We start from the raw sequence: 15,231 nt of genomic DNA, 5'->3' as shown, positions 1-15,231 counted from the left end.
AGAATGCTATTTTAAAGACTGAGTTAACAAAACCTCAAAGGATGAAGTGAGTGAAAATGAGAAATGCAGTTTCTGAGAAAAGATCAAAGGACAGATTCTGTGTTCTGCCACAGTAACAGTAGCCAGAATTGTGCTGTAGGGAGTAGGGGGAGAAGTCCCTCACAAGAGATGTAGTATACTGCCTCATTGCAAGGCCTGGCACAAGAGGCAGGAGTTAGCGGTGACTCTGTGGCAGAGGGCACTGTGGCGTTTCTGCGCTGTGACACACTCCATATGCAGTCTAGGAAGAGGAGAAAAGGTGCATTAATCCACCTTTATGCTCTTAGGATTCTGGGCTGCTCTGGGAGACAGTGTGGCCACTGGTGTAAATTAGAATAGCTATGGACTACTCTAATATATGGGAGCCACCTATCCTGAAGGCACAATGGTGAACCTGAAGCTACCTTTTTGCTCTCTATTCTGGCCTGCACCTTCTGAGTTGCCCCTCTAGGAGGTGCAGCACAGAACCTCAACCCAAATAACATTTAAGCTCGGATGTAAGATTTATGCTTCAAAAGAATTACAGTGTTTCCATAGTGCGTGACTGCAGGTAGGTTTTACTGCAATTCTACATCCCATAGAAAGTGCCAGTGCTCCATCTAGCCCAGTATCCTGTCCCAAGAGTACCACATGCTCTGGAGGAAGGTGCAAGAAATCTGAAGGGGGTATATATGGAATAATCTGTCTATAGTGGAAGTTTCTTTTAACTCTCTTTATTAGATTGGTTTATGCCCTGCAGCATGAGGGCTTATATCCCTTTCAGATTTTTGTTTCTCTCTTTTTTTTTTTATTGTGGAAATAACAGAGTCAATGCTCCAACTAAAAAACGTCTTGCTATTTCAATTACAGTAAAATGAAACCATGGATGGTGCTGTGTCCTGCTTTTCCAGTGCCTGTCTAAAATTGGGATGAGAATGAGACTAAACTTGTTTAGGTTTAATTCAGATCAGTCTGTACCTTAATGGGCACGGTCTACAATGACAATCTTTCTCAGGTGTCTCGCAATTATTTTTTATTTTAATATTCTTTATTTTTTGCATTGTTCCTCCAAAAATGTAACTATTGGGTACATGCCAGTATCTACCAGCTGGTTTTTAAAGTATACAGTCGTATAATCCCAGATGTTTATAGCTTTTCACTTTGCCCCCATATTTACGAATGTCTACAGAAACAATGTTTTGGAAATTCAAATTGACAAAGATGTCAGTTGGCACTGTTGGCTACTAATGTCCATTTAACTATTACCAAATCAGCCCTGGTGTGTCCTCCTCTCCTTGTGACAGGAAATATCTCTAAAACTGACTCATTTTAATGGCGCCATTGGATGACAGAAATAATGAGAAACATCTGACTGGACACATTAGTTTAATTAATACATATTTAAAATAACATTCTTCAGGGGTATGTGCCATATGGCCAAACCAGAAAAGGAGTTTACTCTTCCGAGTGTTGAGTACCCTCAACTTCCACTAAAAGCTTTGGAAATTGAGACCCCTTAAACACCTTACAGGAGCCAATTGGCACATCATGGGATTGGATCCATACGTCTATAATTCCAGCAGGCATGATGAAACCACATGAAAATTCAGAAAGTAAAGGCTTCTTTACATGTAATATAACTTTTTTTACAGTTTTTGATTAAGACTTGATTTAGACCAAAGATCAGAAAAATATGCAATGCAGAGACGTTTGAGAAACAGCTGCACTATTGTGCATAATGCTTTGCTCAATCCATACACTTGTACACAAACATAAGAATGGCCATACCGGGTCAGACCAATAGCCTACCTAGCCCCATATCCTGTCTTCTGACAGTGACCAGTGCCAGATACTTCAGAGGGAATGAACAGAACAGGGCAATTACTGAGTGATCCATTCCCTTTCGTCCAGGCCCAGCTTCTGACAGATACAGGTTTAGGGACATGGGGCAGCCCAGGGCATGGGGTTGCATCCCTGACCAGCTTGGCTAATAGCCATTGATGGACCTATCCTCCATGAACTTACTTAATTTTTTTTTAACCCAGTTATGGCCTTCAAAACATTCCTTGGAATGAGTTCCACAGGTTGACTATGCATTGGCTGAAGAAGTACTTCTTTATATTTGTTTTAAACCTGCTGCCTATTAATTTCATCAGGTAACCCGAGGTTCTCGTGTTATGTAAAGGAGTAAATAACACTTCCCTATTGACTTTTTCCACGCCATTCATGATTTTATAGATTTCTTTCGTATCCCCCCCTTACAGTCCTAGTCTTTCTGAAAATCCAAATTCACTTTATAAACTGGATCACCCTTGTCCACATGCTTTTTGTCCCCCTTGAAGAATTCTAATAGATTGGTGAGGCATGATTTTCCTTTATAAAAGCTGTGTTGACTCTTCCCCACCTATGTGCAGGGATGAAAAGTAACTTAAAAGACTTATCGGTACTCCAGAGTCCTGAGCAGGGGGCATGGCCTCGACTGGAAGAGGCATGGCCTCGACCGGAAGAGGCATGGCCGGGGCCTTTAAATCACCCCCAGAGCTACCAGCTGCAGAGGCAACTGGGAGCCCCGGGGCTCAGGGGTGATTTAAAGGGCCCCAGGCTCCGGCTGCCGCTACCACAGCGGAGCTCCAGGTCCTTTAAATCACCGCCGGAGCCCTGCCGCTCCTACCCTGGGGCTCCGGCAGCAGGGCTCGGGGGGCCCTTTAAAGCACCTCCGGAGCCCTCTCGCCGCTACCCCAGGGGCTCCGGCAGCGGAGCTCAAATGTTGTGAGACACACAATTGAACTGTGAGAGTTGGCAACACTTAGACACCAGGGTAAAGGTGGAGTAAATGAGATAAGAATCAGGCTATGTGAGTGCAGTCTCTCACATGCCCTCATTCCATCCGTTCCTTCATTCACTTACTCTCTCTCTCTCCTCGCTCTACCTTAGCTCAGTCTCCTTCCTTATCCATTCCATATCCCACATTGATTATTTCTACTACTCACTCTTTCTTTTCACTGTTTCCCACCCTTTCCTTCTCCCTCATTTCATGCAGGGCCGTCCCTACCCATATGCAAAATACACAGCTGTGTAGGACACCAGGATTTTGGGGCACCACATTTCCTGGTGCCCTACGCAGCTGCGTGCTGCTCCAGCCCCTGCTCCACCTCTTCTCCACAGCTCCCATCCCTGCTCTGCCCCAGCCCCGCCTCTTCCTGCACCAGCCCCACCCCCACTCCACCCCTTCCCCAAAGCCCCTGTCCCTGCTCCACCTCCACCCTCACTCCCCTGATGACTGCAGCAGGGGTTGTGCCTGCACTCACTGGTGGAGGTAAGTGGAGTGACCTGACCCCAGCCCGCTCTGCTCTGCCGGCTCCCAGCCGCATCACCGGTCAGTGCTGGGGAGCGGTTCCCCCCTGCCCCCCAAGGCAGGGAGCCCGGGGAGCAGAGCAGAGTGGGCTGGGGCCGGGTTGCTCCACTTCCCGCCGCCCCATGAGTGCGGGGTCAGGCCTGCCCTGCACTCACTGGGCGGCAGGAAGTGGAGCAACTCGGCTCCAAACTGCTCCGCTCCACCGGCTCGTGCTGGGGGGTGGTTCCCCCCTGCCCCCCAAGCCTGTTCCTGCCCCCCCGCAGAGGCCTGGGCCCCCCCTTGCGGGGTGTGTGGGGGCTGCGTAAGGCACCAAAATGGCTAGGGACGGCCCTGATTTCATGGTATATGCCTGTGTGTGAAAGACAGGGAAAGAAAGAGAGAAGAGAAAAGGGAAGAGAGAGAGAGAAGAACATGGTGAAGTGGAAGCCCTGGAGCCTGTTCCTACTCCCCACAGCTAGTGGCACCAAAAGTGGTGCTATATAAGGTAGTACACCGGCCACCGACAGTACCTGGAGGCATGAGCCGGAGCGACATCGTGCATCAACTACAAGAAAGGGACCGACTGTCCGTTGGACCATATAAACTGGAACCATAAACTCACTGAACATTAAATCTCACCAAATGAGGGTCAATCCGTCATCATCATCGTATCCATTCATTATACTCCACACCTGAACATAGCCATTATATGAACAACATACCCTCATATCTCAATGTCTGTACTTTGATCTGTTAACCTTTTACCCCCAATCTGGGATATTGCAGTTTATGTATTCCTTACGCATCTGATCTTAAACCGAACTTCGCACCCCTTGATAATCTGTACGTTATTCTCTGATACCCAGAAACGTCTACACTTAAATTCCGTACCGTTCCCTTTTTTTAAAAAAACATCATCTTAATAAAATGCTTATATCTGAGCAGCAGGCACCTGTCTGTATTTGCTGCATCCCAGCGGGGTGCAGGCAGCCATGCAAATGCCCTATTTAGAGAGGATCCTGATTTTGAAGAATCCTGGGGAACAAGCAACCATAATATTCGGCTGGTTTTGATAAAAATTGACAGTGTAGGGCTCAAGAGAAATAACTTTTCTTGGTCTGTCGTCTCTAATACCAATATTGATTACAGGGCTGGAGGACTAAATTAAGAGTAAAGATTAAAAGAACCCAATGTAGATAATTTGAAATGAAGCCTAAAATGGAGGGCATAATAATTATCAACAGCCATTTAAAAATGTAAACACAATGAAGGGAACAAAGGTATTCAGAGTACTAAAAGGAGCTGTAATTAGGAGTAGTGGTATATTAAAGAGAAAATATAAACTGAGTATCAGTGAAAGTGGGATCTTTTATACCAGTGTTGCCCAAAGGGTGGGTCCTCACTCATCAATGTGTCACAGAAAGATCTAGATAAATCACCACATTCAGGGCTAAATTAACCCACTATTGGGCCCTAACATGGTAATGGGGCAGCCAGGCCAAATCTGAGCAGCGCTGCCTGGGGGTCACAGTAATTGTCTCTCCTTCATTCTAGGGTGACCAGATGTTCCGATTCTATAGGGACCGTCCTGATTTTTGCGTCTTTTTCTTATATAGACTTCTATTATCCCCCACCCTCTGTCCTGATTTTTCACAATTGCTGTCTAGTCACCCTACTTCATTCTCTCTCACACACACAGTGGGGGTGGGCTGTAGGCAGGAAGAGTTCAAAAATCAAAAGACAAACCCCAGACAAATGATAATTTTTAACACACGCCCCCACCCCACCCCCCAAAAAAAACCTGCATGATTTTTTCTCTCTTGAGGTTGGCACTACCGGGTAGAACCGTGTGTCATCTGCGCATTGCTGGCACTTGTGTCCTTGTTGTCAGTTTGACAACTGTCTATGAACAAAGTGACTTGCCCAAGGTCACACAGGAAACCCGTGGTAGCGCCAGGAATTGAATCCAGTTCTCCTCACGCCCAATCCTCTGGCCACTGGACCATCCGCCCTCTCCCCACACTGGGGAAGCTTCTGGCCAACGACACAAAACTCTTGTTATTTAAAAACACACCCCTGTAGACGTGTCCCTCTCACTCTACCCGCGCTAGGCATGAGGGCACCAGCCAGCTCCCGCTTGCACAGCATGAGGCCAGGCCTCCCCTAGGGGAATCGATCCCGGAACCAGTTTCCTTGGGTACTGTTTCCAGACGGAAAGTTGAGGAGACGGACCCACGCCCGGAGGGGGAGCGCTTAGGGACGAGGGCACGCCGCTCTCTGGGCAGCCGAGATGTGGAGCCGCGTCTCTGCCGTCGGGAGCCGTACGCGCGGCGCCTGTCGCTGCCGCCTCCTCCTCCTCGCCCAGCCCCGGGGCGCCCAGGAGCAGGGGCCGGGCAGGTGAGCTCCCTGCGTGGGGCGGGTCCCTGAGCGCGGGTCGGCGAGGCCGCTCCGGGTGCCGAGGTTTGTCAGCAGCGGCCCCAAGGCCGCGCTCGCAGTGAGACGGACCCGCCTCAAACGCGGTTCGGGCCGGGCCGGCCGCGCCCGAACCCCGAGGGCCCGAGCTGCGGCTTTCGGGGGGGTGACTGAGTTGGCGGGGACTCGCCGCTGCCGGCGGGCAGTGGTGCAGGGTCACGCCCCGCCTGGGCGCCCAAGGCTTTGAACAAGCGGCCGCCGGAGAATTGTGTTGTTCTGCCTCCCAGCGCTCCGGGGAGCCGTTTGCAGTTTCCTCGGTGCGGTCCCATCCGCCGCTGGCTGACAGCCCAGGCCCACTCCACTGACTTCAGTGGCACTCAGTGGGCAGAGCCGGATTGTGAGAGTTGGCGGGTCTCTGTGTGGCTTTTTTTATAGAGCAACAACCGGGCAGGTTGGTTTCTAAGGTGCCACAAGTACTCCTGTGTGTGTGTGTGTGTGTGTGTGTGTTTTAACCGGGCAGGTGTATTTTCTGAGATTACTTTCAACTCGTTTTCTGACCCGGATTTCAGGTGAACGTAGTTTAAGTCCAGAAGGGACCATTGGATCATCTAGCCTGTTTGCTTATATACCATAAGCGCTAAAATGTCATTGTTACCTCGGTATTGAGCTCAATAGCTTGTGTGTGGCTGAAGCATAATTGTGTGTGGCTAAAGGATCTCTCCCAGAAAGGCATCCAGTCTTAGTTTGGAGACACCAAGAGACTGAATGAGCCCCTTCCCTTATTAGTTTATTCCAGTGGTTGCTCATCACCCACTTTCAAAAGAATTTGCTTTATTTCTATTTTGAGTTTGTCTGACTTCAGCTTCCTGCCATTGTTTTTTTTTTTTTTTTTTTTAATGCTTTTCTTCACTAGATTAAAGAGCTCTTTTGAACCCAGCATTTTCTCCCTCTGAAGGTGCTTATCCACTGTAATCAAGTCACTTCACAATCTTCTTTTTTTATAAGCTGAACAGACTGAGTTTTCTGTATGTCACTGGAAGTCCCATGAATCACTTTTGTAGCTCTTTTCTTCACCCTCTCTTTTTTCACATTGTTTTTAGACTGTGGACACCAGAACTGTCCACAGAATTCTAAGCAACAGTGCACCATATACAGAGGTAAAATCATCTCCCTTCTTCTACTCACTACTTCCCTATTTCTACATCTGAGGAACACATTGGCTCTTTTTGCCGCAGCATCACAATGGGAACTCATGTGGAGTGTTGCTTCTTAACTATAACCCCAAAATCTTTAAGGTGTTTGTCCTCACAACGGTGGGGAAAGTACTAGTATCCCCATTTTTACAGATGTGGAACTGAGATACAGAGAGACGAAAGGCTTATTCTAAACCAGAAGTTATACAGGTAATTGGTATGCTGTGAATTTATACCCCTATATTTATACCCATATCAGTCCCGGAGTGGACACTCCTTGTGTTCTCTCTGATTTAGCCCCTATTGCTTTGAAAGCAGTTTAGGGTTTAAAATGCTGCTTAAGTACCAGCTCTACTGGGCTTATGATACTAGAGATGTCATGAAGTGTTTTCAAGGGCAGCTGGCTTACTTCATGTCATTTTCTTTCCCACCCCTCAGTGTCATTTGTGACAGGTCTTCTCATCCAAGGCAGTAGACTTCTCAATGAGCTGGTAGTGCTGCCAGAGAATGGGGCTGCACATTATTAGCATCCATCCACTGTTGGTGTCAGTTGTTATGTAGGTTATCGTATACAAAAGTAAAAAACTATCATGTCTCTCCTTCTATCTTGTGATGCCAACCTGCTATATATATTTGTGGTCTCACCAGCACTTAAAATATGTGTGTGTGAGCAATAAAGCAATGCTGTCTGTTGGTACAGATGTATGCTCAAAGCATTGGATAAAAATTAGCATGGTTTGGAAACTAGTATATTTTACAGGGCACTGGAGACATTTAACCACTTCCAATAAGAATTGTATTGTACTGTTTTTTTTTTTTTACTTCAGAACTACCTGTTTTCTGTCTTGAATGAAATACATAAGCAAGGTAGCCTCATAATACAAAGATATCCTCTTTTTGAATGGTTTTTGAACATTTGGAGGGTATTTTGAAGAACTGATAATGCAAAGTATATAACATAGTAGTTATTGTAAGTGACTACAGCTTTCCCATGTTGATTTCTAAATTGCTCCTAATGCTTCATGCAGGGAGAAAATAATTACTTCCAATAAGTAATGCAAAATGAGCTGATGGGAAAAGATGCTTTTTGGGGGGAAAATTATGGAGAGACTGAATTGTAGTGGATAATAGCAAAGTCTGCTTGGTGTAAGTCAGAAGGCTTTCCACACAGCCTAATTAACGGGGTTGTGAAGTGTTACTTAGTTTTTTTGTTCACAACATGCTTTTTTCACTGAAGGAGTGGTTTATGCCTGTTTAAATTTTCTCTGTAGTATACTAATGTTGGGAACATATGTAGGTGCTTTTAAGCAGTCCATGAAGACCTTACTTTGCTTAATATGTCAAAATGCTGAGACTGAAAATGTGGAGTGAGTGTGCAAAATATTCTGATGGATATGTGTGGCAATTGTGGTACTTTTGTTTTCCTAGAGTTCTAATGTGTTTACCTAGCAGACCTTAGTGGCTGATTTTCTGGGAAGGTTCTGAAGTTATCTGGTTTTTCAGTAGCCTTAACAAAGGCACAAGGTCACAAGACTGTTACAAGGTCCCGGTGTATACCTCAGCACAAAATGAAGCCCACAGTTTGTCATAGTTATCAACCTGTTGTGGTTTAGTACAGAGAGGTACTTGTTGCCTTTTGATTCAGTTCATTCATGGAGAAAAGAAAGCTGTTTACATTATATTGCAGAAACCATAAAGACCTGCCTTCAGAGTAAAATTGTACATTTAAGTTACCCAGTTCAGTTTGTGCAAAATTAGGCCCAGTCAGTTATGACTAACAAAGCGGTTCTGTGTAAATTATACCTTTTCCCTTCCTATCTTGTCTAGTAAAACACAAAAGTGCTTTAGCACCAGCACTGGGTTCTACAACAAGGAAGATGAATCTGCCACTTCTACAGACAGTAGTGCTGAGAAGGCTTCAGAGAATCAGGAGAAGACAACACCAGGAAATGCAAAGAAGAATTTGTTGAACATTATTAGTGAAATGAAAGTAGAATTAAGTTCAAAGAAGAAGTTCCAGATACTAAAAACACTGAAGACCAAGGAGCAAACCAAGGACCAGCCAGAAAGTATGGAGAGTGCAAGTAGCATGTTTCAGAAAGCTACAGCAGACAGTAAAGCTAAGAGGTAAAATGCAATATGCACAGTTCAAGTGTTTCTTCTTTGAAGTGGACTCTATTAATCTCTAGGACAAAATAGTAGCATAAAATGTCTTTTTCTTTGTATAGAAAAGAATCCTCTATGGGAACAGTCCTTTTGCTAATGGTACAGCTGTACCCTGCAAAAAGCAATAACAAATGGAATGGTTGCACTAAGCATGTATATTTACTACATACTTGTATTCCTGTAATTGAAGCCTCAAAATGAAATGTTACTAGCTGTCCAGAGAAAATCAATTTAAGGGGAGCGCGGGAATTTTCCCTTTTGAAATGCCATTACTCAGTTATGAGAAAATAAAATCTGGGAAAAGAAAGAAGTTATATCTCCTTTTAATTGCCTCTCTTTGTACACAATTGATCATATACAACTTACTTATTAAAAATGTAAATATGCAGCTAAACTCAGTTGTTCAGTTACAGTCTGAGAAAATCTTTCCTCTGAATAACGGCATACTTACAGAAATGTATACTCCTGGGGGAATTCCGCACTCTGCAGCGGGCACAGAATTCATACCTTCTGCAGATTTCTTGGCTCCCCTGCAGAAAAATGGGGGAGCCAAGAAATCTGTGAGGAATACATGCCCCTTCCGTGGCAGCCTGGCTGCCTCTGCTGGGAGCAGCTGGCAGCAGATCACCATGGGAGGGGAGGAGGAGAGACATTAAAGGTGTGGAGATGGGCTCCTGCCTTAACGTGAATGAGTGAGAGAGACTCAGGGCATGTCTTCACTCGCTTGTGGCTTGTGTAGTCATGGCATAGCGCTGGGAGAGAGCTCTCCCAGCGTTCTAAAAAAAAAAAAAAAAAACCACCCCCAAGAGCATGGCTCCCAGCGCTGGTGCACTGTCTGCACTGGCACTTTGCAGTGCTCAGGGGTGTGTTTTTCACACCCCTGAGCGAGAAAGTTGCAGCGCTGTAAAGTGCCAGTGGAGACAAGGCCTCACTCTGTCCCTCTGGTCGCTGTTGCTGCATCCTGGGCTTGGAGGGAGGCACAGGGCTGTGTGAAGCAGGGTCTGTCCCTGAGGCAGAGCAGAGATGTAACAACTAAAGGGGCAGGCTGCTAATGTTCCCATTGTTAATTAATTGCTCCTGTTAGTCAGTTAAGGCTCCTTTACCTTGCCAGAGTGATGTAAAGGAACCTTATTGCAAATGACAGTAATGGAATTCTCAGCTAGAAAGGTCTGTGCTTTCTAACTCTTTTTCCTGTGCCAGAGAGGCACAATGGGGTTGGATTACTGCTCAGGATCTATTTTACTTACCCATTTAAAAAAAATGCAGGACAATGATTAGCAAAACTGTATGACTTTCATGTATGAAAATCTGAGCAATTCAAAGAGACAGTCTACAGACCACCAAAATAAAAGTAATATCATTGAAATGAAAATCCAGGATTATAACTGGAATGCAGGGTCTTGGTTACCAGTTATTTGTAACTTAACTTTCATGTGTTTAGAAAATGCTGAACAGTTACTGTGATGGTTTTTTGTTTTTGTTTTTTTTGTGGGGGGGGGGCGGGGGTATGGTAGTTTAAATATATTACCAAAGTAAGTGAAACTGGTGTGATTATATTGCATTATTTTGACAAATAAAATATGCAGAATTTTGGATTTTTTGGTGCAGAATTCCCCCAGGAGTAAATATATTGTCACTATCTATTGGGATAATGCTTAACAAAGGGAAGTCTTTACACCTAAACATAGTGGTTAAAATCATGCCAAATTGGTAAAGGAACAGTAGTCATAGTTAAATCATACCTATGAGACATATGAAAAAAAGGGTTTTTTGTCTGTGACTAAAAATCATATTTCAGTAGCAATCTTTTATACTCTTCTCTTCAGGAGTTGATTGGTAGCTGTGCCTTAATGACTGCTTTATTTTTTCCATTTATAGCTGACACTGTGTATAGGTCTTGGCACTATAACTGTACTCTGTTTAGGAAGGGTTGAGCAAAGCTTTTTTTTTTTTTTTTTTTAAAGCTTTTCTGATGGTTGTTCAGTGACATTAGGCTATCCCTACCATGATTTAAGAACACCAACTCTGCAGTGCCACCCAACCTCTGGCAGTTTTGTGCAGCAAGAGACAAACTTTGGCCTCTTCTTTGATAGCATATAACTATTACCTTTAAGTCATTAAGATGTAAAATAACCAGTTACAATAAAAAATGGCTTGTGAAAAAATGACGCATAAGATCTTGATTTTTATGTTTTTCACCTCTTGTCTCTTACAGGAGCAAGCCTCTCAATCCAGAATTGGTGGAAGCTGCCTCTGCTGTTGCATCTTCTTTACCTTTTGACAGGAAACGGACAGTATCAGATTTACTTGCACAACTAAGGAAGCATGAAGAAGCCACTGATGCACAAAAAAGAGGGGAAACGACTAACATAAGGTCTGTAGATTGAATATTCCCCAGTAGTGCTGAAGCCTCTAATATTACACTGTCAAATTTAAGGTGGTTGAGGACTTTATATCCGAAAAACTGCTCTAAAAAGATATGCTTGAGCATGTTATCTTTCTTTAAAAAGCTAATGACTGAAGTGCAGTAGTCTGTTTGTACTAAATTCCTTCTGTAACTTTCAAGCCATCCAGCTTACATCCTTCCTCTAGAGCAGCCTTTCAAAATACTAGTGTCTGCTTTCCCAAGGGTGGTTGGTTGGTTTGTTTTTTTGGATGGGCTAATAAAAGTATCATTAGATTTATTTTTTGTCATCTTCATCAGCCATCACTAAGACAGAAAGTCTGAAAGTTCATCTGTGTGGACTGGTAAATTCTAATGGCTGTTTTTGAAAGCTGCACTAAGTAAAGCAACCTCTATTTATAGTCCCACCCTACCCTTCAAAAATTTCCAGGCAGCCCAATAAACTCATCCCTTGGCACATTTCCTTTTTTTATGTGGCTTCCAGCCGCGCAAACAACACTTATTTGGAAACTGTGAAGGAACCGTGTATACTGCCCTTCTGTTTGGTGATGACAAAAGACAGGCTGCTGACTTCTGCTACTTTCAATGTACCAGCTCAGAAAATGCTGACTAAAAAGCAGAAAACTGGATCTTCAGCAACTGAGAATGTGGAAGCCTGTGATTATGCATGTTTGCAGTAACAAACTACAAGTAGTTTATAGATTTATTTTTTAATATGTCACATGAAAATAACTAGATTTGGGGCAAATTCAGATAAGGAATTAACTGGTAAAGTGATAGGAAATGTGGATTCATAAGACTGATGAAAAGTTATTTGTGGGGTGTTATGGGGCCTTTTGTGTTCAGTAAATATACCGATTAGTAGCAGAGAAAGTAGCCAACAGCGTTAATATTTGCTGCTGATACATGCCATTTCCATCAGTGAAAACTAAGGAGGATTGTAACACAGTCTAGATGGTTACAAATAAACAAAATGGTGGGGAAGCACAATGGTAGATGAATGTTAACTTTGTTAAATATAAGGTAATGCATATTCTTGAGAGAGTGTCTGTGGGAAAGAGAAACTATGTAACCTTGCCATACAGGTAGATGAATTCGTAATTCTCAGTCAAAAGAACTAGGGGTTATTGTGGATAAGTAAATGAAGTTCTCTCTCCAGATGCTTAGAAGCTTGGGTGCATTTAAAAAAAATGATGGTGGAAACTAATAAGACATTAGATAATGCACAATGGTATACGTTTTCCTGGAGTAATATGTTCAGTTTAGGTCCTCTCCTCTCAACAGAAATGTAAAACATCCAGAGAAGGTTGATAGAAATGGCTAGAGATGCTGTGGGTATTGCATCCCTTTGGATTATTTAGGTCAGTGGTTTTCAACCTTTTTTCTTTTGCAGACCCCTAAAAAATTTCAAATGCAGGTGCAGACCAGTGTTCCCTCCTAATTTTTCCCACACATGTGCAGAATGAATTTTGTTATGTGCATCAGTATGGATGTGATGTGTGACACATCGCCTCCATATTGCTGTACATAACAAAATTCATGGGGTGTGGATCGGGCCAAGGGGTTTGGAGTGGGGCTCAGGGCTGGGGCAGAGGATTGGGGTGTGGGGCGGGGGGTTTGAGTGCTCCAGGGTGGGGCTGGGGCAGAGGGTTTGGTGCAGGGGGGTGAGGACTCTGGCTGGGGGTAGGGCTCTGGGGTGGGGCCGGGACGAGGGGTTTTGGGTGCAGGCTGTCCAGGGGCTACAGCAGGGCGACAGGACCCCCTGCAGCAGCACCTGGGCTGAGGGAGAGGTGCCTCTCCTGTAGCAGGTCCATGCTGGGGCTGGGGGAGGGTTGCCTTTCCCCCAACCGCTGTGAGTCCAGGCAGGTCCATGCTGGGGCTGGCGGGGAGAGCCGCCTCTCCCCATCCCAGCCCTGAGCCTCTGCGTGGGGCTTAACAGGCAGCTGTGCAGCTCAGAGGGAACTTAGGTGCGGACCCCTTTGGGAAATCTTCGACATAGTCTGTGGACCGCCGGAGTCCATGGACCACAGCTTGAAAACCATTGATTTAGGTGAAGGAGTTAAAGGAGATTTGACTGAGCTGTGTAAAAACTGATCATTTTCTCCATTTTGTTCTTCTATAGCCTTAAGGAAAGGCTAAAGGAAATACTCTTAAGTTAAGATGAACAAACAAGGCAATATTTCTTCCTGTTTTGTATTGTGAACACGTGGAATTCACTGCTGCTGGAGGTTGAGACAAAGCTTGTGGCTGGATTTGAATGGATTGCTAATTGCTTGCAACTAGGGCTTGATTAAATTTACCAGACTCCTACTAGCCAGTGATAGATTTAAAAGAGGCCCCACAAGTAAGGCTTTGGGCAATGCTCTGGTGAGAAGCCCAGCACTCCTTGCTACAAACTGCTGGGAAGGATACTTGTTCCTTGGTCCCGTTTGGGGTGTGAGGAGGTTCTGTGTTCAGCATAGAAGCTGTACTACCCTCCACCGACTGGAAAGGAGAGGGAACTTGGTCTTTACTCCTCATTCAAGGTCCTCTGGCTTCCCTAAGTGGGTAGGGTGTTTGCTCTTCCTTCCAGGAGCTGTGAGAAGTAATAGTTATACTCTACTGTACCATTCCATGGTTTTTTAGAATCTCTGCTGTTCCTAAGTAATAGTTCCAGAGCTTGCTGTTCTGCTGCTCATAGCTTTCCCAAGTAGCAGCAGCAACATGAATTGGACAGTTTCACTCCCTCCTACAGAGTTCTGAATAGAAGCAGTGAAAGCTAACTAGAAGCTAGTTAATTACATTCTGCTGCTGCTTAGTTTAACTAAGAATTACCAGAGGCACCAGAACAGTCTGTGGTTTGGAAGACACTGCTATATTAGTGAGCATTTCATTCACATTTTTAAGATTAACTTCAGTCGTCATTATTATTATTTATATTACTTCCTTTGTAGTGGCATCTAGAGAGATCAGGCCTCAATGTGCTAGATACTATATAAACAGGATGAAAAGTTGGTTTCTGCCTCAGAGCCTTTTCAGCCTAAGTAAAAGGGTTTGAAACCGTTTTTTTTTTTTTTTAAATGAAAGCTTGAGTCCTGCAGAAAGTGAGAGCTGAGGTCCCCACACTGGCCAGTGGAAGCTCTGTACTCATTCATAAGTGGATTTTTCAAGCCCTGCTTGCCACTGTGTAAGAGAACTCATTATAAGGGTTTGGAAGACATGGTTTTCCTCCCCCGCCCCACATATTCAGCGTTGTACAATTGGCTGGGTGCAATATGGCTGGATTACTTTTTTTTGAAGCATCAAGTACTGGTTGCTTCTGAGACAGGATACTGGACTAAATGGACCACTGGTCTGAGACAGTAGATGCTTTATGTAAAACACTTGAAATACCTACACAAGCAAAAGAACCGTACAATATAACATTGTTACTATAAATCAGAATGTTGTTCAGATTTACAAGGAGGTATTAAATTATAATAAAGATGATATAATTATAGCCAAAAAGTCTTAGCTTATATTGTGCTTTGCATACAGTCTGCCCTCTGGGTGTCACTGTTGTACAGTTTTCTCCCATCAGTTTGTTTTGTAGACATACTGAGGACAGCATTTCCACAAGAAGGGGGAAAAAATTAATGATACAGGATTTTTTTTTTTTAGTGCGGGAAGAAGTTTTGCTAAATGGAAATTACAACACCACCATAGGAAAATAAATTCAGCAATAT

At 44.3% G+C, this 15,231-nt stretch overlaps 1 protein-coding gene across 1 annotated transcript in view; it reads left to right on the top strand.

Annotated features, from left to right (window-relative positions):
* The first annotated feature begins 5,297 nt into the window (after positions 1 to 5,297).
* Positions 5,298 to 15,231, top strand: part of MRPS31 (mitochondrial ribosomal protein S31) — a 30,895-nt gene continuing 20,961 nt past the window's right edge. The window contains exons 1-3 of the mRNA XM_037892858.2: positions 5,298 to 5,749; positions 8,785 to 9,084; positions 11,339 to 11,497. Coding sequence (XP_037748786.1) covers positions 5,643 to 5,749; positions 8,785 to 9,084; positions 11,339 to 11,497 — 566 coding nt within the window. The 5' untranslated portion in view covers positions 5,298 to 5,642. The remainder of the gene's footprint in view (positions 5,750 to 8,784; positions 9,085 to 11,338; positions 11,498 to 15,231) is intronic.

This window comes from Chelonia mydas, chromosome 1, assembly GCF_015237465.2.
Source record: "Chelonia mydas isolate rCheMyd1 chromosome 1, rCheMyd1.pri.v2, whole genome shotgun sequence".
Taxonomy (NCBI): Eukaryota; Metazoa; Chordata; order Testudines; family Cheloniidae; genus Chelonia; species Chelonia mydas.
Note: the sequence above shows the minus strand (reverse complement) of the source record. Positions and strands in the feature narration are given on the sequence as shown.